Source organism: Rattus rattus, chromosome 15 (assembly GCF_011064425.1).
Source record: "Rattus rattus isolate New Zealand chromosome 15, Rrattus_CSIRO_v1, whole genome shotgun sequence".
Classification (NCBI taxonomy): domain Eukaryota; kingdom Metazoa; phylum Chordata; class Mammalia; order Rodentia; family Muridae; genus Rattus; species Rattus rattus.
The window spans coordinates 21,663,353-21,688,670 of record NC_046168.1 but is presented as its reverse complement, the minus strand read 5'-3'; the positions used below and the strand labels follow the sequence as shown (position 1 = coordinate 21,688,670).

Here is a 25,318-nt window from a genome sequence, read left to right as displayed (position 1 = left end):
TGTCAGGTCACAACCGTGAGGTAAGCACCTAATACAAAACCTGAAGAAGATTTGCACCAAATGTAGGTCTTTGTAGTTTTAGCACAACTCATATAATTTTAAGTTTATATCTTCCAGACCCATACTATTGTTTCAGGTATTAATATTTTTAGCAATGAGTTCTCTTGCTTTCTTACATGATAGAACAAAGGCAAATCAATCTTTTGGAGATAATAGCTAAATGACCATGATCATGTTGAAAACATCATTAAATAAAGCCCTGTTAGGTAGACTGACTTGACACCACTAAAGATCTGGTACTGGACTTTGTTAACAATTGTTTTTATTTATATGCTTGTGGTGTGTGTGTGTGTGTGTGTGTGTGTGTGTGTGTGTGTGTGTGTGTGTGTGTGTGTACGCGTGCGTGTGCACGCGCATGTATGCGTGCATGCATAGATGTGTATGCGTATGTATCAGTTTGTGTAATGTACATGGATGTGGATGAAAGTTTTTGTGTGGAGTCAGAGGCTCTCCTGTGGTAAGACTGGGAATTGAACTTAGGCTGTCAAGTAGGCAGAGTGGGCATAGTAAGGGTTTTATCTATTAAGGCATCATCCAGGACCACTCCATCATATATATATAAGGTATATATATATATATATATATATATATATATATATATATATATATTATATTTTTGGTTGTGAGCCTAGCCTTTAACGGCTGAGCCATCTCCAGCCCTATATATAAACTCCTAATGTGATAAGCCAATATTCTTCTAATCATTAAGCAAAAATGTTTAACAGGAGACAAGAACCAATATGAATACAGGAGGAGAACACGAGTGGGTTCCACACCAGAGCACATAAACACTGTGTGAACCTGTGACTACCGTCAGAGAGGAGCCAAGGACCGTTACTGAGAGCAGCTCTCACTTATGAGGTGAGCTCACAAGAAAGTACTTTTTTGGAAAAGGGAGATGTGAATGGATGATAAGGGATGCTACAGAATATCTGTTTCTAAATTCTTCCCTTAAATTTGTTAGAGGAAAACCATAAATTATTTAACATGTTCAAACACAATAACAATGTGTTGAATTAACACAAGATATTATTAATGCTAGAGAGAGAAGGTTTACATATGTGGGAAAAAGTGAACAATCCCCAGTTATTAGCATAAGAATAAACTTAGGAGAGAAATAAATAATGAAAGCAGCTTATACAAACAAAAATGATTAGATATCATATGTCCTCACATGTATTTGATAAAACTCTGAGAAAAATAGAAGCCATTTTAAGAATAAATATTAAATATGAACATTTTATGAATCTCACGTTAAACATGATTATTATTTTGACAGAACTTACTGCAACTTTTCAAGTTTTTCTTCGAAGCTTTTCCTCTCCAGATTCATTATCATTATCTCCTTGCTCAGCTCCTTGCTTTTCTCGTGGAAAACAAATGTTTTGGTTTTAGCTATCTCAATTTCTTGGTGAATTACTGTGCCCTTTCCCTGCAAAAAGTTTCAAAGAAGTTTTAACACTTAGATGTTTAAATCTTTGGAATTCTAACACACAGGCTGACTTCATACAGAGTGGCAACCTCTTGGCAAGGTGGGCAATGATGGACGCTCAAGTTCCTCACTATTAGAAGGCACTTCCTAAAAGGAGAGAAACACTTCTTTCCCTATCTGCTTTCCCACCGGTTCAATAGCAGCCTGTTCTCACTCCACATGCCCTAAAGCACGCATGCATATTCTGGTACACGTGCACACGTGCACACACACACACACACACACACACACACACACACACACACTGGGGGTGTGGCCAGGTGGCTAAGTAAAGACTGATGCTTTTACATGTCAAACAACAGCATTTCATCCACAAAATTTTTCCCGGGTGATTCTGGGAAATTAATTCTATGTTGAGATGTGTCTTAGGTGAGCTGATCTCCAATAGGGTGTTGTATAATTAAGAAACCTAGACTCAGTGTGATCACTCAGTGTAACAAAAACATGGTTGACATATTTACCCTAGCAAGGTAGAGGGCTGTGTTATCATGTGACTGCCCAAAGCTGACTAAACGAAAGTATTCGTAAAAGTGTCCAAAATAAGAAAGCTGAGAAAGAAATAGCTTTAGACATCTCAATGAAGATGCTTTCTAAAACAAACATCTTTCTGGTAAATGACTTAAAAATTTAAAATTGTATATTTTAATTAAATTATAATCTCTTAAAAATAATGACATATTGCCAAATCGTACATCATTATTATAATTTACTAACGATTAGAGTTGCTGCATCTGAGTATGGTTTCTCATTGAAAAACAAATTTCTGATAATGATTTCATAAATTGGAGAAGATCAGACTACTAGACTTAGGGATAAAACTTTTATAACCATTCCCTTCCCTGTCTCCCCTCCTTCCTCCTTCCCAGTCTCCTCTATTGTTTTCCCTTCCATTTTAGATCACTCCCGCTACAGTAATACAATGCAATGGAACAGGTAGCTTATGCAGTGAACATTTGCTCTTTCAAGCAAAATGGCCTGACAAGTTCAGGAATAAAGGGTAGGTAGATTTGGTGTTTGCCCGAGGCTTGGTTTTGTTTTTGTTTTGTTTTTGTTTTTAATGATGATGCCTGTTGTGAGCTCCCATGAGGAAAGGAGTGGAATTCCACCTCCATGAGTGGTTTCTAAAGGCATTGATCCCAGTCACAAGGATGGCGTTCTCAGAAGATTTCACCTGCCTAGCTAGGGAAGGGCCTCTGGGTCCTCTAAACATCCCCCAACAGCAGAGACTGTTTTGAAGGAAGAACTATGGGGGGACGCCAGCATCCTTTTTCTCCTTCCCATTGGGCATCTCCTCCCTTTCGTCTTTCTTTTGCTTCAGTGCTTTCTTGAAGCTACGAGGAGAGGTCAGTGTGTGATTAAAGAAAGTGGCAGATTTTTGCATAAACCCTGTGCGAATTTTCGCTTGCTTTGAAATGTTTTCTTGCCAGACTTTGTGTGCCTGATAGAGTAGAGCAGTGGGAAAAAGAGGCTACATGGATGCAGTGTGTGTATGTGTGTGTGTGTGTGTGTGTGTGTGTGTGTGTGTGACATGTGTATGCATGTGTATGTGTATGCAGAACCCATTCAGTGAGAACAATTCAAGACACAATTATGTATGATGAGTTTTCTTTGATCTAAGAAGTTATAAATTGAAAGCTAAAATTTTCACCTCAGTTTTTGTGAGTTCCTTGAGGGTTTTCTTGCTTTTTTTCTGTAATTTTTTCTTTGTTGCCTCTACTTTTCTTTTAACACGTTCTTTCCTCCTCCGTATGTCACGAACCATCTAGAAGACACTCTGATTTTACACCGTGTAACCTTTGTGATTCATTGGTTTAGATAAACTGTATGCAGTAACTCTCTTAATAATCCTAATGTCTGTTTTAACATATGAAAGGAAAGGACACTGCCCATGTATGAGCTCTAGGCTATGACACATCAAACCTCAAATTCTGTTGGAATTATCTCAGACATGGAAAGTCTATGTTTCAGTTAAATAAGCAAAAAGGATGAGCAAACATAGCAATATTTTATATGTTAGATATTTAATATATAAATATAAAACTATTTCTATTAAATATATAAAATATCTTAAACACTTTATATATACTAAATATTTAAGATATATTTGAAGTTCTAAATACAAATTGTTAGAACCATTGTCAAAAAGAAAATGCACAAAAACTTATTCATTCCCAGACTTGGTGCTAAATGGCTAGGTTTTCTCATTTTTTACCTATTAAAAGACAAAATAAGGAATGATTGGTGAGCAATGAGAAGATATAAAGCCATGACTATTAGAATATGAAGGAAAACAGAAATCATTGAACATTGGTGGAATTCATAATTATACAATTCAAATTAGACAATGACATTGAGACATTTGAGATAATTAATAAACTCCCATCATTAACGTAAGAGAACGTCATTACTAAAACCAGGTTTAGTACTGGTTATGTGTTCCTCGTGGATGTTGGGGTCCCCTTCAGAAGCCCCCACTTGCTCATGTTTCTATAGTTTAAAATACCAGAAAACCCCTTCTTGAATAGTTCATAGAAAGACTTTGAAAGTCAAAACAAATCCTTTTAACAGTGAAAGGACAACACAAACCCCTTTGTCTCCATTTATGGACCAGACCATAAAATCCAGGAACAAGTTCATAAAACCTCCTCCCAAAGAACAGACGAGAAATAACAAAAATGGGGAACTATTTATCTCAGGATGGGCATCTGTGCTGGGGACCCCTATCTCATTCTGTGGATAAACATTCACAACATAAGAAAGCAGACCACTGACCACCTGGCACAAGCCCATCAGAAACTGACCCTTCTTACCCCCTAGCACTCACCAATGAAATTTTAGATTATCTAATCCTTCTGGAAAATTCCCCTAATACTTCTTAAGAAGGTCTGTGTGCCTTTGTCTAGGGTTGCCACTTCAAAGAATAGTTGACTTCCAAATGCTGGTTGTTTTCTGCAGAATAAACCGTTCTCTCTCTTTGCACACTAGCTGAGTCTGGGGCCTTCCTTCAGTGATTTTTGGACCCTTACAGCAGTAATACCTTGTAACTCACATTTTAAAAACAAAAACATTTTGAAAATTGTTAATAGCCAAATGCCCAAAGTTACACCATCATTTGCAAAGGAAAAACAACATTGCCAAATTGTCCCAAGTCTATGTGTCTTCCCTGCAGAGAAAGACAAGAATGCATTGCTCTTACCACACCCCCCACCTCTCATAAAGATAAATGATAGCATGTACACATATTTTTTATGATTTTTTCCCTTTGGGAAGGGCCAGTAATATCAGTTACTGACAGAAACTTGTAATTTTGAAAATAATTTATCCATATTTGCTTTATTTTTCACCCCAGCTGTCTTAACTTTTCTATGCACAAAAACTTACCTGTAAAATGTCATGATACCTCATATTTTATAATCAAGTCAACATAATCTTTTAGCATCTCATTAAGAAGCAGTGGAGATTAAATCAAGAGTACTTTGTGTTGGGCAATCTCACCAGGCCAGTCTTTGCTCACTCAGTTTCAAAACAGTTTGGCCTAAGTATAGTGTAAGATCGATTACAGAGTTGTAGACAGTGGGCCTTGCCAGACAGTTCTTAAATGAATTAATAATGGTGTGATCATGAAAAGGGAACTTGAAGGGTTTGTGATTTTCCTATAGGAAATCATAATTTTCTCTTTCTTTATATATCATCACATATATTACTTAGTAATGAAAATATCCCTGAAAGTAGAAGATTAGTTATGAATAAATTTTTATGGAATGAATTATTGTAAATGCTTACTTTAGAGTGCTCTTTGTGAATGTTCCTGATTCTCTCAGCCTCTTTTTCAAACTCTTTCAGTGGTTCCTGTATTTCTAACAGAGCCGCATTATAGAGTACCTTTCTTCTTATATACTCCTGCATTTCAGCAAACTGGGATTCTTCAACGGAATACAGCCTTTTCTGTCAACCAAGAATACAAACCATTCATTCATTGTTAATTACACACATGTTTATTAAGAACGATTCAGTGCTATCTTTTGAAAATCAAATACTACAAGCCTCTAATATAAAAGCAAGGGGTAAGACTACAGTATCTTTTAACAGCAAATAGCAACGAAACAATGAGAGAGGAAAAACAATAAATAGACAAGAAAGACCAGATATTCTCAAGTACCTGTTAGGGACCAGTACGTGTAAGTGCCTGACAGCAACACATGTTTGGAAGTTGAAAAGCAAACAAAGAGCAGGGAAATTATGAGAAAATATTAGGCATAAATGACTTGGCTGACTACAAAAATATTAAGGAAATATCTATCAAAACTACAGGAGTCGCCCTTTATAGAGTCAGATTAAGGATCCAGACATCTCACATCACACTGTTGAGGTTTGGTTTTTTGCTATGTATTATAATGCTAATATGGATCTCCAAGGTCTGGGTGCACCAAGCATGAGAGAAACTGTAAGTAGACCCAAGTGACTCTATGTAACCTTGCCCACTAAGTCATCTCTGATTGGAGAATAAAGATGCCTATAGCCTGCAGCCAGCAGAAGGGAAACAGCAGAGATTTGGTTCCCGGGTTTAGGATCTAAGGCAGGAACCACAGGGGGTGGGGGGAGAGAGAGAGAGAGAGAGAGAGAGAGAGAGAGAGAGAGAGAGAGAGAGAGGAGATGCCGTAATCTTGAAAACATGGCTGTGAGGGCTCATCAATCGGAGTTAAGAGCTCTCCAGATGGAACACAGCAATGTATAACTTGGGGTTATTGATAGGGAATTAGATTTTAATACCTTTGAGGTTAGCTATCTGCCCAGCACTAATGCTGATTAAGGCTTATTATAAATATGAAAGTTGTATGTCTTTTTATCTGGGATCTGAGTAACCGAGAAGACAAGGTAAAAATCCTCGATTGAGATTAAATGTTTTCTACAACATCACAAGAATATGATCTCCTTTGCCTCATGAGTTTAATTCCCTTACCGTTAACAATCCCACCTTAACATATACGTATTTCTAAAGGGGAAGCATTCTGGAACAGACTGGCGTATCAAAGCTTGGTTCCAATAGACAAACAAAATTGAAAAATACAACTCGGGTTGGCTAGTTAACATATTTCCATTCCAAAGACTTTCTATAGAAATATCACAGCACTTTTTTTTTTCAGGGTTAAATAAAGAGATCCCAGTGAGAGACACTAAAAGTAAAGAAAATGTCGCATCATCAGAAAGCAAACTAAGGAGTTAGACAGTTTGGAATAAGAGTCTTCTGCCCTTTCACTAGACTGGCAGAAATTCCCATTAAGCCACAAAATGAGATATGTGCATGGGAGGTCAGTTTCTTTATGCATGATCAGACACTCCAGTTGTACACAGAGGCCAACTGTCATCAGCTAAGGAGAGAAAAGTGCTGGCTTGCAAACCGAGCAGTGACAAAAGATGCCTCATTACAGGCAAATTTAAAATGCTAAGTAAAATGCAAATTAAAGGAAGAGGAAAACAGAAGCCAAATTAGTATTACCTGAACCTCAAGACCTGTGGCTATGTGACTTCTTATAAGCCTCTTCAGAAAATCTTCTCTAGCCTGCATGTCAAAAAGTTGTCAAATGAAGACTTTATTTATTTATGAAGAATATTTAAAAATAAAAAAATTAACTGCTGGTAATAATATAAGATACAGTTTATTTGTATAAAAATAAAGAGCAAATTAGTCATTGTATTTACATGTTATAATTATTTTTAAAGACATTAATATTATTTGAGACAAAGCATTTAAATGATATAGAGGAAGCGGCAGGATTTCATTTCATCTAGGTTGTATTTTATAGTCCTGACCTGCAAAAGAAAGTCACAGAGTAAAAGCTAGATTATCTTTGGCTCCTTTTCTTCCAGGAAAATGGATTCATTTTAGTTTTATTTTCCAGCATAAATACTGTGAGTGTTGAAAGCAAAACAGATACAATCATGTGTGATGCATAAGCAGTGTTATTATAACCTCCAACTGACTAGAAAATTTTCCTTTTTTTTTTTTTTTAAGAAAAATACATTCTTTCAGAATTAGGAGTCAAAGGGGGTAGAAAGCATCTTTCCTTTGTTCCACAGATAATGATCTTAATTATCCAGTCTGGCTTTGAAATGACACAGACCAGCATCAGAAGTCATTCTGTAGGTCCATCTGCCTTGTGATCACACTGGAGTCCAATGTCTGAGAGTGTAGCTGGTCTACCTTTAGGCTGCTCTCCAGATTGAAATGAGACACTCACGTTTGCAAAGAGGAACCATAGGTTCTTAACGGTTTAGGACTTCCCCACTTCATTGCTGACCCCATAGATATATCTGGTCCACAGAGGCAATAAGGAGAAGCTAGCACACTGGCTCATGTTCCAGCCCTTCCTTTACCCAGACAGCAATGAGAATTAATATTGTTTATTCAAGCAGCAGAGTATTTCTTCTCCAGTTGGTAAGGCTGATGCCTGTGCCCACATTCTTTGAATCCAGGTTACATGTTCATTAATGCTTCATAGCAGTTTCCAGTATTTGTCGCTTGTTAACTTGTATTCATGACAAATTACCAAGTTATTTAAAGCATGGTGGTTTTGATAAAAACAAAAACCAAAACTAACACAAAACTGCCTCCATTTCACTTCCCATTGCAGTGATAAGGTACTCTGACAATTTATTTGGTTCAGAGTTCAAACTCAGAGTCCACCATCGGTGGACAGTCAAGGTGGTAGGAACTTGAACAGCTGGTCACACTGCCTTGACAGTCAAGAGCAAAGAACAATGGATTAATGTGTCACACTAGAGTACAGCTCACTTTCTTGCTTTCTCACAGTTCAGGAACGTTGCCAAAGGAATGTTGCTACCAACAGTGGGCAAGTCTTCCTACCTCATTTAACTTAATCAAGTTACTCCTCCACAGACTCAGAGGTCAGCCTAATGGAGACAACCAATCTCTCCCTGAGACTCTTTGCCCAGGTGACTCTAGATCATGTTAAAATCATTTGACATCGTTATCTACATGAAACTCTACTCCAGTGCAGGAATCCATAGTACCACAAGTTTCTTTCTAGAGCCTAAGAGAGATTTCCCAAGCTTTCTGTCTTACTTCTTCCAACCTCTATATATCCAGACTGGACTCCATGTGGGAAAGCATCTAGTTTTGACTGGGCAACTAAAGTCACAATTTACCCAAGTTGTAAGAATGTTCTAGCCATTATACTCCTTACAGATAAACAACTGGACCCCAGGTCCATTCACAATAACCTAGAGGTTGGATGCTTCCTGAAGGGACTGCTGCCACTGTCCTTCAAAGTATCCTACCTCTAGGACACAAAGGACAAATATGATAAAATGAGCCTCCAATGACCAGTGGTCAGGCTATAGGGTATCACAAAAGAGTAGGGTGACTCCTCTTGACAGCTTATATTCCCAGGATATGTCCCTGAAGGTTGATTATGGAGGGAGGGAGAGAGGAGGGAGGAGAGAGAGGAGAGGAGGAGGAGAGGGAGGGAGGGAGGGAGGGAGAGAGGAGGGAGGAGGGGAGGGAGAGAGAGAGAGACATGGGATATAGTTCCTCCAACTTTTTTAGTCACCACCATAGAGAACCAGTAAGCAAGCATGGATCTTCAAATTTGTCCCAGGTTGGATTAAGGTTCTGCTAGAGACCTTCTGAGTATCAGTTCTTAGGTCTAAATGGTACAAGAAAGGAGGGTGGCTTTAAGCAAGGAGAGGCATCTATGCAGTTCCACCCAGTGCACAAGGCAGAAATGGTGACCTCAACAGGCAAACTTCACTTGTGCTTTGGCTAGAGGAGGTTAAAATAGGAATGTGCTTACTGTGTGACCACCTTACCCTAACTTCACAACTAACTATGTAAAATAGCTATTAAACCTGCTTTCCTTTCATATTGGAAAACTGGGACAACTACTTAAATAGTCTAAGATCAGAGCAGGCAGCTTCCTTGTCTAAGAGCTTTGCCCATGGCTGGCCTAGATGAAGGGCTAATTCACATAACCTGATGACTTAGGCATCTGATCGTACAGGTTTGGCTTCCTAATGATTTCTAGATTCTTAAAACCCTATAAAGTGATAGCAGTTCTATGTAGAGCCACCCATATTCTTGTGCCTGTCTCCTCCTTAAGGGACTAGCTCCACCCATTGTCTTGTGCCTGTCTCCTCCTTGAGGGGCTAGCTTTACCAGGCTGTCGCAGAAGCAGTCAGTCTTGGTAGAACAAGGTTCAGGAGCCTATATTACAGGTAGTTGAGAGCTGAAACAAAGACTTGGGATGAGAATATGTCAGTCCGATAGTAACTCCACGGTGGGCTATGAAATGGAATACACCCTGCGAAGTTATGGGCTCTGTAGAGGTGCTCCTGGAATTATGCTGCATGAATCATCTTGTAGCTGCTGATGACAAACCCAGGAGGAGATGATCATAAAGTTGAATTAACACAGGGCCCAGTATGTAAGCTGCTTCCTCAAACTCTACTGCACCATTGCTGGAAAGGCTCAAAGACAGGAGCTGGGGCATGACAGAGACTGCAGTATTTGTGAATCGCTTTGCTGTTTTAACATTTATTGGACACCACTTTGGAGAGAATGTGCTGATTTTACATGTGTTTTATAGATACAGGAGTCCTTGCTTAATTGTATGGCTAGAAGCCCATGGAAATTTGTGCATATTGGAATTGTGTAGAGCAGTGGTTCTGAACCTTCCTAATGGTCTGACCCTTTAATATAGTTCCCCATGTGTGGTGTTCCCCCAACCATAAAATTATTTTCTTTACTATTTCATAACTACAAGTTTGCTACTGTTATGAATTATAATGTAAATATTGATATACAGGGTATCTACTATGCAACCCCTGTGAAAGGGTCATTCAACACTAAAGGAGTCAAGACTCACAGGTCGAGAACAACTGGTGTAGATTAAGGAGAGGCTGAAGGCCCACTACAGTTAATGTGGTACATGGTAGATGGTGTGTGTGTGTGTGTGTGTGTGTGTGTGTGTGTGTGTGTGTACATTTATCTTCATGGTCTCTTAGTGAGATATCAATGGCTAGTCTACTTCTCTTAACATACACTTGTGATGGTCAATTGTGAGGAGGAGAGGGCTCTGTTCTGTTCATGAACTCAGAGGTTCTAGTTATGAACTCCAGGCCTTGCTTTTAGGCCAAGGGCAAGTAGGAACTTTATGGAAGGAGATTGGATTTTACCAAAGCACACAGTCCATGGGCAGAAAGCCAATTAAGAAAGGGCAGAGACAGCGGCATCCCACAGTAGTACATCCTCAAATGGCAAAAGGTCTTCTAAGCCCTATCTCTTGGTATTCCTACCAGCCCATAAACACTGTACTGGAGACCAAGCATTTGCCACAGGGGCCATGTGGGAACATTCCGAACCTAAAATATAGTAGCTCCTATTGTATACTTTCGAAGCTGAGAAAACGGAAGTCAGCGAGGTCAGGTAGTTCTTGTCTTCAAGTAAGTATGAGCACAAGTTACTGCTGGACGCTTACTTGATGCTCTCTATAGCATTTAGCGCTGAGATCCTTGAGTCTTTCTGGAGCTGCCATCACTGTGCTTGCAACAGAACTTTTGAAAAGAATAATTTATTAAAACAAATGAGTTTGGGAATAACAAAGAAGCTCCCTTTGGGGACTATGTTGGAGAATCCATCTGCTTTATTTTCTTTGAAACTAAAAATACCCTAGCCTTAGAATTTATTATTTCATGAGACACTAGGAGTTCATTAAAATGCCATAACCATATAGACTTTTGTTTGTAATCAGCAACCTGAACATGGGTTAAGGGATCAGGCTTGGCAGGGTATTTTTTTTTCCCCTAGCTATTGGGGAAACGATACAGTAGGAAGACAGGCTGGCCTTGGCGGTTGTCCTTTATTGACATTGTGAATAAAGATGTAGGGTTGAGCCAAAGCAAACCAACCTTCTCCAGGAAGGAAGATGCTTGTAAGTCAGCCCACACGGTTCCTGAGTTCTTCAAATCGCCAGGGCACTGGAAAGCCAATGGGAGCCCAGAAAACTGCTCCTCCACAACTCTTCCCATAGAGTATTTAACTCTGATGTGCTAAAGATGCTAAGGCCTTTGAGCAAATATCTCCATATTATCTCAAAATAAGAGGTTGATTACTTACTATGTATAAGGGTTGGGGCTGGATCAGCATTGGCTGTAACTACATCCAAATGATCCAACTTAATACCAGTATTGCTCAGAGAAATAATGTTTGTCATGTAATTTTGATATGCTTAGCTGATACACTCTTATAACAATGTTGTCACATTCCTTTCCAGGGCGCCTCACCTGAATTGAACTGGGAATGAGTGAGACGGTAAACTTCCAACAAGAGAAATCCTGTCAAGAATCTGGTCTGCCATCTTTAAAATGTGCATGAAACAAAAATGCTGTTGGTGTTATTTGTGTGAACGAGTGTCTGTACTTGTAATGTTCAGTGCCTGGAGAGGGCAGAAGAGGATGTCCAGTGTTGTGGGGCTTGAGTTACAGGCACTCGTGAGCCCCCAAAGTGGGTGCTGGGAATGGAACTCTGATCCTTTGGAAGAGCAGCAGATACTCTTAACCATTGCCTGAGCCCGCCCCTCTCAGTCACCTCTAATGTTGAAGGCCACAATTGGGGAAGGCTCAGAGTTGTATACATAAGGGCACTTTGCAGTCCTCACAGTCCTTATCGCACATCAACCAAATGAACCAAACAATTTGCAAGGAGGTCTCTTATCCGCGCCCAGCATCCACTACTTTGAACTCGGATTTAGGACGCATTGCTGGACCCTGCGTTCTTTGACAGCAGGAGGAAAGTAAAGCTTTCTCAGCAGAGGGCAGTGGAGAAACATACAAAGTCTTGGCGAGGGACTCTATAACCTTCCTCTTGTATTCAATCGGCATTTTTACCCTCCTCCTTTCAAAGGGCCAGGGTCCTTTGAGGTTCTTTGTCCGAAATCTACATTTTACTGCCCTTGGGTCTCGCCAGAGTTCTCAGGGAGCTGGCTCTGTGCCCTCTACAGAGACATTAGCACAGTGCAGCGAGGCCTCTGTCGTGGGACAGTAGCCCTTCTCTCCATGTACTTTCCGGCATGGCTTCAGGACTGTGCCGACTTTTGCAATTACTTAGCTCTTCAGAGGAGGGGTCAGAAAAGCTTCTGATAAAGGGTGAGAGAGTAAATATTTTAAGCTGAGCAGACCATAAGGCCTCTGTCACATCTGTTTGATTCTGATTTTGGAGAAAAGAAAGAAGGAGATCCAAAGATCACTTCAAAGAGCATGTAAGGAGACTTGGTTTCCAAAGAAATGGTAGCCTCTGGGTCATTGGCAAGAGTTCACGACGGACGGGCTTGCGGCCTGGTTTTAGCAGCCAGAAACCAGCAGGTGGCAGCAGAGAGCTATGATACGGCTAGAAAATGCTGTTACAGAATAAAGGCTGCTGAAAAGCATAAACTGATGGTGTTTGTCTGAAAACCGGCATCCAAAGAGAACGGGGAACGAAATGCTCAGCATAGACAAAATCAGTTTAGAACTGGGTCAGGATGCTTCAAGGTGAACATGACCTCAGTATGAAGTCTGGTGCTGGCCCAAACAGGCTCATCTTAAATATAGTATTGAGAATATCCTTAATGTATATGAGTCTGAGGCTCTCAGGTCTCAGCTGGATATGGCAATACTGATATTTAACCTCTGTGTAGATAATATGGAATACTGTCTATCAAAATTGGAACCTGATAGATGACGTATTCTAAAAGGAAACGGAGAAACATAAAGAACATTCCATGGTTCGGGGTCGCCTTTGCTGTTCAGGTTGGAAAACGTATTGAATGACGCAGATATTTAACTCTTGGGTCTGTTTGCTTACAAATGAGACAAGTGTGCAGAGTGTACACAACACATTGTGAACAATAATAACTGTTTGCCAAAACAGTTGACAAACTGTTCATCTGGGTAAATCACAAAAGCTATCTTTTCTCCCCACGGTATTTTACAGAAAAGAGAAGCATACTATCCAAATGTCACTTATGTGAGAAACGACTTTTTGAGAATGGTGCTGCAATGTTATCACATTGATTTGTTATGTGAGATGGTTACTGAGGGACTCACAGACAGGCGAATGCACAACTCAGACACAAGTGTGGGTGTTTACCCTGGTGTATTCACCATCCTGACTGAAGATGCTTTCTGTACTTCCTGTCTCATGTTCTAGCGGCCTGTGAATTGTACCTTACAGTCTCAGAAGGCGTTTCTTCCCCGAATAGGTCGGTTATTGATACTAAAGTTTAGAAAACTTGGGACAGATCATCTGACATAGCTGGGAATTTCTGCAAATTGTTTGGTGTCTCTGATTATTTGCGATTTACTGCCTAAAACAGGCATGGCATTTTACCGATGTTTTAATTTATGAGAAACTCTACCTCTATAGTGAGCTAGACCATTTCTCAGAAATAACCCGAAAGTGACATAGTTGGAATCATCTTCCGGATAGCAGAGATCCTGTGTTAATTTCAGCACATCATCTTAAAATACACCTACAAGAAGAACATGGTGGGGAATGTAGTTCAGTGATAAAGTGCTTTCCAGAATGAACAAAGCCACAGGTCCAATCACCAGTACCACCCTCAGGATGCAGTGCAGACATTCACTCATGCGATGGCCGGCATCTTGTCCACCTGTTCTCCAGGTCAGAAAAGCAGTAGTGACATTGCAACACTTGCAAGAGGCGTCGACTAATTGGTTATTGTTCAAATAGGGCTGCTTTGAGGAATGTCACAAGAATGTTTGATTCTGTAGCACTGTGGTCTAGAAGGTTCCTCACACGAGCTTGCAGGCCTGATGAGGCACACCTATTTGTGTGCTACAGAGGCTTTAAGGCGGTGTCTTAGAATCCTTAGTGTTTTATAGAGACTCTAAGGGAGTGTCAGAATCTTCCCTAGCTAACACATGAGTTATGCGTACATAAGAAAACTCAACCAAGGTCCGCATTCCTGGGTCTGGAAGGTTAGAGCTGTTCTCAGCACAAGGTGGATGAGATGCTGACCAGTTACCTGCACTGAACCCTCATCCTCTGGAGAGATAGGACTTTTCTTCTTGTTTGTTAGATAGCGTTTAGGAAGAAAAGTAATAATAGAGCTTAGTATATGCCTCACTTGATAGGACACTTGCCTAGAATTCATGAGACCCAGGGTTAACCTCAAGTATCACTTCTACTCCAACACACATCTTAGCCATTCGGTTGGAATGGTGTGTGCTGTACAGTGTAGGTTCATGTCCGTATCCGTGTGCTACATCTTCCTGTGGAGACAAGTGAGAGTTGCTGACTGCCTTCTCTCAATCACTCCACCTTTATTTTTTTATTTTATTTTATTTTATTTTATTTTATTTTATTTTATTTTATTTTATTTTATTTTTTGAGATAAGGTCTCTCACAGGACCTGAAGTTAGTTCATCGACTTGGGTAGACTGGTTGGCCAATGAACTCCAGGGATCCACCTATCTTTGAACCCCTAAGGGCTGGGGTTGTACTGTGTTCAGTTTTTACACGTTTTTGGAGTAGAATAGGCATTTTACTGGGATCTCAGGAGAGTCTTAACCCCTAAACTAATCTGATTATCAAGAAAGATTCACTCCAGAAAACTCAGGCTAATCACTCTTTTTCGCACAGTCAAGATGTGAGCAATGATACCTGACCTTGAATTTTCTTCTCACTTCTGCTAGTTTATCCTCCAGTTCATCTGTTTTGTGCCTAGCTATGTGGTAGACGGCCCCGACATGATAAGACTGCTTGTAGAGATGTTTGAGATAACTGTTATTCCTCATCTTCATTTCCCTAAATGAGTGGATTTCATCCTCGAGCTCTGCTCTTTTCCTTATACTGTAAGAAAAGAAGCAAAAATTAATACAGCCATTCTTAGAGAACATATGCTTAGAACAATGGCATTATTCTAAGACAACATTTATTTGACAAATATATTTACTACTAATAACGGATTATGCTTTTTGTTGCCAAAGTCATAAAATGACCGAGCAGCTAAGTTACATCTGAATAACCCACATCTAAGATAATCGTTTGCATTCCTGCTGGTTTGTCCTAATCCAGAGGCTATGCTAAGTCTCAGAAACCATGGTAGTCTCTGGACAAAGCTGTTGTCAACACCTGTGCTGGCATTTTCAGGTCTACTGCCACCTAGAAATAATAGTGCCAAAGTAAAATGCCTTCTTGTACTCCCCTCTATCACCTTTTTAAAAATAAAATACTTTAATTGATTAATTAGGAAATCTCACATCACGTTCCTCAATTACACTCACCTCCCAGTCTTCCAATGACCACACCTGTCTCCTGTGACCACCAACCCCCACCCCCACAAAAAGAGAGGAAAGGGAAAAACCAAACTCATTTTGTGTTGTCTACATACTCATTGGAGGTTGCTCAAGACCCGAGTGGTCAGCCCTTCAAGGGAGGATGAGATTTTCTCCTCTGTGAACTAAGGAGAGCTGTGTGATGCCCAGAGAGGGGCAACACCAGCTGTCCTGTGCCCAAGGAGATTAACATGGATCCAGGTAACAGCCCACACCATGGCCATCTGCATGGGCTTCTGTGATAACAGGAGCCACAGACATCAACCCAGCCCTTGGCCAAATCGGACTGAAGACCTACTTATGCCTCTCAGTGGCTGCAAGACCGCAAGTCACAGCATGACCTTGGCTGGCTGTACATGCCATTTTCATCAGGATGGTACCCTAACATGCCACAGGGGCAAAGTCAAGGACATCCTCAAGGCACCAGGCGGCTGCACAGAATACATGTCTACTTGGATCTCAGATTTCTTTGGGACCTGAGATAACAACAGGAATCACAGTCACCACCATGGCCTTTGGTGGCAGCTAGGACCATGGTGGTCCTTCCATGAGGTCCAAAGTGAACCTTTCCTCATCTCAGACCTTCATCATTGCCCAGAGCCGGGGATTCTCATGGCCTGGCAGCAGGTTCAGGGGGCTGAGTCTGCATCCGCAAAAGCTCCAGGCTGTTGAATACCACTGTGCTGACCTTACTGGGAAGTCACAGCCTGTGGACCTCAGCCCTCTGTCTAATCTGTCACTGCCAGCGCATCTCAAGCTTTGCCTCCCTCTACTGAGCATGAACCACCCCATTTTTCCATACCTTTCCCTTCTCTCCACCACATCTTTTTTTTTTAATCATAATGGTGTTTAAGTGTCTTCTGCCTACTACTGTTTTGATTCACACATTGGTAACTTTTACGAGAGAATGTTTTAAATGAAAGACTGAGAACTTAAACCAAACGCTGGGCTCAGTCAGTTTCCAGACCCCACCACTAGTGGCATTTTGCACCACATGAGACTTTCATTGTGGACAGAGAGTGTCCTGTGTATTGAATGACAGTTATGAGCATCTTCCCTCTAATTATTCACCAGCATATCCTTGCAACAGTGTACAGGCTGGCTTCCCCCAAAACTAGAGTCTCCAGAGAAGGAATCCCATTTGAGGAAATGCTTCCATGAGATCCAACTGTAAGGCATTTTCTCAATTAGTGATCAATGGGGAAGGGCCCAGGCCATGGTGGGTAGTGTCAGTCCTGGTCTGGCAGTCCTGGGTTCTATAAGAAAGCAGGCTGATCAAGTCATGGGTAGCAAGCCAATAAGTAGCACACTTTCATGGCCTCTGCATCAGCTCCTGCCTTCAGGTTCCTGCCGTGCTTTAAGTTTCTATCCTGACTTCCTTCGGTGATGGACAACATTATGAAAGTACAAGCTAAATAAACCCGTTTCTTCCTAACTTGCTTTTGGGTCACCGTGTTTTGTCACAGCAATAGAAATCTTAATTATGACAAGCAGCATCTCAGTTTGACAAGTATCTCCAGGTATTGCTGAGTGTCTCCTGGGCAGGATACAACATCTTGCTGGCTGAAAACTACATGAATACATTGTTGAAAGTCGTGGCTCTCAGACCCAGCAGTGTATGACAATCTCATGAAAGCTCCTTATCTAACATGAGTCTGTGCTTTAGACAATTCTGCTCTAGTTGATTTGAGGTAAAGTTCTGGCGAGAACATTTTAAACCACCTCAGGCGATGATGCTGAAGTATAATGAGTAAACAACTGCAAATTGATAAGAAAAGTCTTTCCCATCGTATGGAGAATTTATTAAGTCACAGATTGCTGGACTCTGTTCTCTGGAGAGGAGCCAAGAGATGTAGGCCAGACATGAATTTGTCCCCAGGTGGTGCTGACAAAACCTGGTTTTAGAACACTGTACGAGAAGCCTTGTTCAAAGAAGAAACCACTCCAGATGATGGTAAATGAATGAGTGTGGCCAACTGATGAGAGGGACAGCAAGATATAAGGACAAGTGGTGACAAGTGGCTCTGACTTCTTTTTCCAACCTCTTGTTCTCACAAAAATAAACATTGCGAACAAGAAGATTCATCCATTCATGGTGTGCCGAAGACAAGTGTGTTGCACAAGTCAGGAAAGAAAAAAGGAACCAAAAAAAAAAACCTCAAAGCAGGAGTGGGGGACATCCATTAGAAAACTGCCTGAACTATCCATAGGGGAGTGAACAGGGAGGGCTGCACTGGATAGTGAGGTACCCAGGAACTGTGCTTTCTGGGAAAAGGCCAACTCACTGACCAGGTACGGCCAGTAGGAAGGAAGGCACTGACACACCCAGATACTGAAGGCAAAACTCAACCTAGCTGCCGTATGGGTCCGTTGTACATTAATGTTGTCCCTGATATCAGTTTAGGATCTCTGTGCTGACTCAGAAGAGCACTGTCAATTGGATGGAGATTCCAGGAACGCTAGATTGAATCAAGTGGGGCCAAGCAGAGATGGGGATAAGAATATGGCAATATGAGAAAGACGAGAGAAAATGGAAATGGTTGTTTTTAACAAACAGATGCGAGGGCTCCGGAGATGGCGCGGCTGGTGGTGTTTGATGAGCAACTGTGAAGTAAGAGTTTGATCTCCCGATGCCACGCAAAGCTGGGGAGGCACAGACGGATGGGGTCGTGGGGTTCACTGGCCATCCAACCTAGCTGAAGTGGTAACACAAGGCCGGGGAAAGATTCTGTCTCAAATGAAAGTGGATGGTGGCTGAGGGATGACACTTGAGGTTGGTCTCTGGCTTCTGAATTTCTTGGAGATATATATATATATGTGTATATATATACATATATATATGTATATATATATGTATATATATATGCAGAATAATACTATAAAAAGATAAGGGAGTATGAAACGTATTTTAAAACTATTTCTTAGCACATACTTTTAATACCAGCACTCTGGAGGCTGGGTCAGGATCATAGGTTGTGGAGAGTCCTTGATACAACGTGAGTGAGACTTGGTCTAAGAAAGCTAAAGCATATTCTGAGCATTAACTAGTGTATGGAGACTGAGGACAGGCAAGATCGAGTCACAGGCGGGCTGTGAATAGGATTACATTTGCGGGTGAACTATAGAAAGGAAAGCTGTTTACAGATCCTGTTACTAAAGAGTAGTCTTATTAGGAAGCTTGTCATAGCCATCATCCTTCTTCCAATATAAGTCGGCTACGGTATAAATTAAGCAGCTCTATTTCTGGGTATGCCTTGCATGAGATCGTTTGTGATATATATATTTGAAGACTTCTTTTTTTTTTTTTTTTTTGGTTCTTTTTTTCGGAGCTGGGGACCGAACCCAGGGCCTTGTGCTTCCTAGGTAAGCGCTCTACCACTGAGCTAAATCCCCAGCCCGCTTTGGATGACCTGTCTCTGGATATCTACAAATGTTCTCTCTCTCTCTCTCTCTCTCTCTCTCTCTCTCTCTCTCTCTCTCTCCTATCCCCTCTCCTCTCTCCCTTTCTCCCTCTCCCAATCCTTCTCCCTCTCCCCTTCTTCCTCCCTCCCTCCCCCTCTCATTTTCTGAAACTCTGTTCTCCTTCTTTGTTTTGCCTTTGCCCCTTGGTGCTGCGTTCTGGATTCTGCCTTGGGTCTTGAGGCATCCTGGTTGTTGAATCTACTGCTTTGTAGCAGAATCCTGACTAGCCTGGAGCCCACCTTCCTTTTCAAATATTTTAGGGGACTACTTATCAAGTTTGTCTGTCTGGGTCTTTTGCTAGTAACTTTCTTGTACTTTACTTTGTTCCTGTAGCCATTTTAACCTCACTTGAGATGTATCTAATGTTTTCATTATCTAAGTTCTAAAATAATAGGATTGTTTGAGCATGTGCTCAAATTATAAAATCATTGACTTATTTCAACTTATTGTGGATCATAAGTTTTAAGCTTAGCTGATAAGCTTCCATTCATGGTGAATATTTTCTGATGTATTTTATAATTTTAGGAGCCCATTTTTAAACACTTTCTTTTATGGGAATCAAGTAAGGCTTCAATAAGAAGTTTATTCCTTTAGAGAACACATGGAGTCATAATTATAAAGCTATAAAATTTTCTTTGGAGTTATACACTGCATTAAGTAAAAATAGCACATTCTAAAGCCATTTCTCAGAAAAAATTAAATAATGAAATCACTGCTCTATCTATCTTAAAATTTATCTTATAGAATGTCACATAATAAAACTACATTGACTTTTTTATAATTAGAATATTACTCAACATGTACTTAGTGCATGTTCACAAGCCAGCAGTGGTAATGCACACCTTGAATTCCAGAACCCTGGAGCCAAAGGCAAGCAGATCTCTGAGTTCAAGGCCACCCTGACTTTCATAAAGATTTTTAGGACAACCATGCCTAAACAGAGACTTGTCTTGAAAAACAACAACAAACACACAAGCAAGCGAAGCATGCTCGCAGGGCATCGGGCACCATTTTGGTCACCAAAGTTCTAAAATCGAAAGGAAAGGTGACATGAGTAGCTGTCACTCCTGAGAGTTCCCAAGTGATTACAGGACATGAAAATGCTGTGCTTAATTTTCGTTCTAAAATTTGAATGTGAAAAGCTCACTAAGGCTGAATTATTTCAATATGGAATAAGTAAAGAAGTTTAGCGTCTTTGTAGAAAGTAAAACATGATAGAAAAGTACACAAATGAGTTTTAAAAGGAACATGTGTCTGCAGGTGTGCATGAGTGTACACACCATGAAGCTAGTGAGGACACTGGAGAGAAGCAAAGATTTTAAGTAGGAAGGGACAGGGCAAAGAGAGAGGATGGGGAGTCTGTGATTGCTGCAAAGGCAGAATGCAGGACTATATCAGGGAGGAAGGGGTCGGGTTGAGAGAAAGGAGAGTAGGGAGGAAGGACTCTGGGGGTCAGTCAGGGAAGGGTCAAATTAGATCAAATTATACTACACATGCACAAAAGTACCAATGTGAAACCATTACTCTGTGTGCTGACTTAAAAATCAATTTCATAAACTTAAATATAATCATTATTGCTTATGGCTAAAATAAGTTGAATTTTTGCAGTTGAATTGTTATTAACAATTCCCCGTGTTTGTTCCATAGTTACTAGCTAATTGAGAAAATACGTGATCTGGAATAATTTTTCCCTTGTGGCTTCACGGAAGGTAGGAAGTTTCTTTTGTGCATGTAGCAGCTTTGTAGCCTGCATATAATATGAATCCACTAAATAACAAACAAATGGTTATATGCATCATTGTTAGACTGATTAAAATATTATTTAATGATTTATTACCACAGGTCCATTATATAGGTATTTCAGCTCGCTGTGACTTGAAAGTAAACATCTAAGTGTTCTCCTCATTCTGACACATGAATCATGGCCAAGAGAAGCTTCTGGTGTGGTCTCTGAGACACTGATGCTTAGTAAGACATGTAGTCCTGATTTCATGAAGTTTTGCCTGATTAAAATGCTACGGTTATGAGGTTAGTCTGTTGCCTGCAAATGAAATCTGTCTTCATTGATTTTGATAAATAACAGGAAACAATTCCATGCTTTGATATATGTTTATAACTATACACAAGTTTTCACAGCTTTACTATCTATCAGATTTTCTTCACTGCTTTATATTTGCAGATAAAAGCATGACACACAACTTTCATCTGGCTATGAGTTACCCTCCTTTTGTTGATTAAATGACATTGAATAGTTGACAATTTTTTTTATTTTGGTGTTAATTTCCTATTTAAAGAAAACGTTGATCAGTCAAAATTGATCCTTGTTTACAGTGATGAACAGGGTAAGGATTTACTTCTTTTCATTAGGAAGCTCCTAGGAAGACGTCCATTCTCTGCTGCACTAAAGTGCTGGTCTGTCATGAGTCCTGGGAAAGCATATGTATGGCTCTGATGCCGAACTTTCTCTGCCACTGATCAACCTGACATTATTAATAAAAACACTGAGAGTTACATAATAATGATACTGTAATTCTATAAGCTTGGGTTTCCTTCATCATTCTTGTGAATATATAATTGCTTTTCCATATATAATTTCTACAGTCCACTTATACAGACCCATAGATATTTCAATTATTGCTGTTTCCAATTTAGCTAATAACATGAAGTCTAGTAGGTATACAATCGTTTTGAATTTAAATGTCATAGAAGGCTATCCATATAGTCATTTTATGATTTCCTTAGCAAATTTTGTTTAGCACTCATTTTTTTGTATTGGGAATTTAGTTATAACAATAAAATCTCACAATAATTTAGTTAGAATGTCATCATTTGGTATTGTAATAATATTTATTGTCCATGAGTCATGGTAAAAAGTTGATACTATGTTTGTCTTGCCAAAGCTCCACTGGTGGCCACCAGGCCTGCTGCACCAGGAACTTCCAGGTTGGAACCCCCACATTCCTGTTGGCTGAGTCCTCTGGGCACACATGGCTACTGTGAGATGTGCAGTGCATCCTGAGTTCCACTATCCAGACCAAGGCAGACCACAGGAGGCCTGCTACCCCAGGAATATCAATGGTAGGCACAGGGGAAATTTTCCTGGAGAGAACACCAATGGCTTATGTTCTAAGTTCAACATTAGACAAATGGGACCTCATAAAATTACAAAGCTTCTGTAAGGCAAAGGGCAATAGGGCAAAACAGGAACCAACAGGTTGGGAAAAGGTCTAATCATACATCTAATAGAGGGCTAATATCCAATATATACAAAGAACTCAAGAAATTAGACTCCAGAGAGCCAAATAACCCTATTAAAAATGGGGTACAGAGCTAAACAAAGAACTTTCCACTGAGTGTCTGGGGAGCCCCTAAAAAAATGTTCAACATCCTTAGTAATCAGGGAAATGCAAATCAAAACAACCCTGAGATTCCACCTCACACCAGTCAGAATGGCTAAGATCAAAAACTCAGTGGACAGCAGATGCTGACAAGGATGTGGAGAAATAGGGACACTCTTCCATTGTTGGTGGTACAAAAACTGTGCAGATCAGTCTGGCTGTTCCTCAGAAAATTGGACAAATTACCACCTGAGGATCGAGATATATCACTCCTGGGCATATACCCAAAAGATGCTCCAACACATAACTAGGACACATGCTCTACTATGCTCATAGCAACCTTATTTATAATAGCAGCAGCTGGAAAGAACCCAGATGTTCCTCAACAGAGAACTGGATACAGAAAATGTGGTACATTTACACAATGGAGTACTACTCAGCTATTAATAACAAAGACTTCGTGAAATTCTTAGGCAAATGGATGGAACTAGAAAATATCATCCTGAATGAGGTAACCCAATCATAAAAGAAGGCATATGATGTGCACTCATTGATAAGTGGATATTAGCCCCAAAGCTCAGAATACCCAAGATACAATTTACAGATAGACCACATGAAGCTCAAGAAGATGACCAAAGTGTGGATGCTTCAGTCCTTAGAACGGGAAACAAAATACTCCCAGGAAGTGTGGAGCAGAGACTGAAGGAAAGGCCCCTAGAACCTGGCATACATAGGGATCTAATATATATATATATATATATATATATATATATATATATATGGATATAGATATAGATATAGATATAGATATAGATATAGATATAGATATAGATATAGATATAGATATAGATATATAGATATAGATATAGATATCTCCACCAAAACTAGACAATAAGATGACGCCAGGAGCCAAGAAGTGCATGCTGACAGGAGCCTGATATAGTTGTCTCTTGAGAGGCTCTGCCATAGCCTGATAAATACAGAGGTGGATGCTCACAGCCAACCATTGGACTGAACACAGGGTCCCAAATACTGGAGTTAGGGGAAAGGACTAAAGGAGCTGGAGGGGTTTGCAACCCCATGGGAAGAACAACAACATCAACCAATCAGATACCCCAGAGCTCCCAAGGATAAACCTCCAATGAAAGAGTACACATGGAAAGACCCATGTGGCTCCAGCAATATATGTACCAGAGGATGGCCTTGGCTGGCATCAGTGGGAGGAGAAGCCCTTGGCCCTGTGAAGGTTAGATGCCCCAGTATAGGGGAATGCCAGGGCAGGGGAGGAGGTGGGGAGTGTGTGGGTTGGTGGGGGAGCACCCTCATGGAGGCAGGGCATTGAGGATTGGATAAGGGGTTTCAGGAGGGGAAACAGAGAAAGGGGATAGCATTTGAAATGTAAATAAAGAAAATATCCAATAAGAGAAAAGAAAAAAATCATATCATGTTTGACCCAGATAACTCAAGCTTGTTTTTCATTCTGTAAACACTCTCCAGACAGTAAGTTCTTTGTATTTGCTTCTTACATTTTTAGAACACATTCATGGCACATTTTTCTGTGACTCTGTTAAGAGTTTTTTGTTGCTGTTTTGTTGCTTTGTGTTTGATCTTCTCTTCTGGAAAATACTGGCAATGGCAATATCAATAATAAAAATAAAACAATAATCTGTGTCTTAATATGACTACAGTGATGAGGTCAGTGTTGTCAGCCATGCACTAATATCACTGAGAGGAGCCTCACGTGCCACCATGTAATCTGGACTTCCTTTGTCTATATGGTGTTTGTGTTTCCGAAACGATGGCAAACAACATTTCAGTTTGCAAAAGTCGTATTTAATTCATGTAATATGACTTACAAGTACTCTGATTAAAATGCATATACACTGTAGAAAATTTGTTCAAACAAGCTCAAAGAGATCAAAACCTAAAATCATTTTATTATACCCAGATGTTACTGTAAATGTATATTTATACATAATGAATACCTGTGAGTATTCTTTTTCTCTCAACGTTAGATGGTGAATTTTAATGCACAGCACATAAATATCTAATATACTTAACTATTTGTATGACTCTGTTACATAGATGTGATTTGTGAAATATCACTGCCATTTCGATTTGTTTTAATTTTATTTATTTAACAGACGTAATAACTTTTGTGTGTAGCACTGTTTTTCAAAATCTCATTGTCCCTTTAAATGTAAAACAGGGTTATGAAAGTGTATTAGCTGTAATATTTTAAAGCCCTTAATAAATTTCTAATACTACCTTCCAGAAAGATTGTATAATTTTTTTTAAGACTGGGCAGTACATTAACTTGTTCTAGTATTATAAAAATGGAGTTTTAAACTCCATTTCTTTGATTACCACTGAGGCTGGGTATTTATTCAACCTCTCTATAATTCATATTTTATAAATTATTCATGGAGTATTCCCAGGGACAAATGAAGAAGCCAAAGTTTCGTTTCCTAAAACCCACAGCTATGTGCAGCTAGAATCTGTACTGAAAGCTCATTTTATATATTCATGCTCAAGATTTATTTACTTATCAAATTATTTGCAAGTTAACCTGGCTGGCTTCAATTTAAGTGACATTTAGTGAACATTCAAA

The 25,318-nt window shown here is 40.0% G+C and overlaps 1 protein-coding gene across 1 annotated transcript in view; it reads right to left on the bottom strand.

Moving 5' to 3' along the window:
* The window catches only part of Ccdc178 (coiled-coil domain containing 178), a 349,742-nt gene that overhangs the window by 216,745 nt on the left and 107,679 nt on the right, over nt 1-25,318 (bottom strand). Inside the window, exons 13-17 of the mRNA XM_032886100.1 lie at nt 15,239-15,422; nt 7,050-7,112; nt 5,336-5,497; nt 3,201-3,314; nt 1,347-1,492 (exon numbers count right to left, since the gene is read on the bottom strand). Of these exons, the coding sequence (XP_032741991.1) occupies nt 1,347-1,492; nt 3,201-3,314; nt 5,336-5,497; nt 7,050-7,112; nt 15,239-15,422 (669 nt within the window). The remainder of the gene's footprint in view (nt 1-1,346; nt 1,493-3,200; nt 3,315-5,335; nt 5,498-7,049; nt 7,113-15,238; nt 15,423-25,318) is intronic.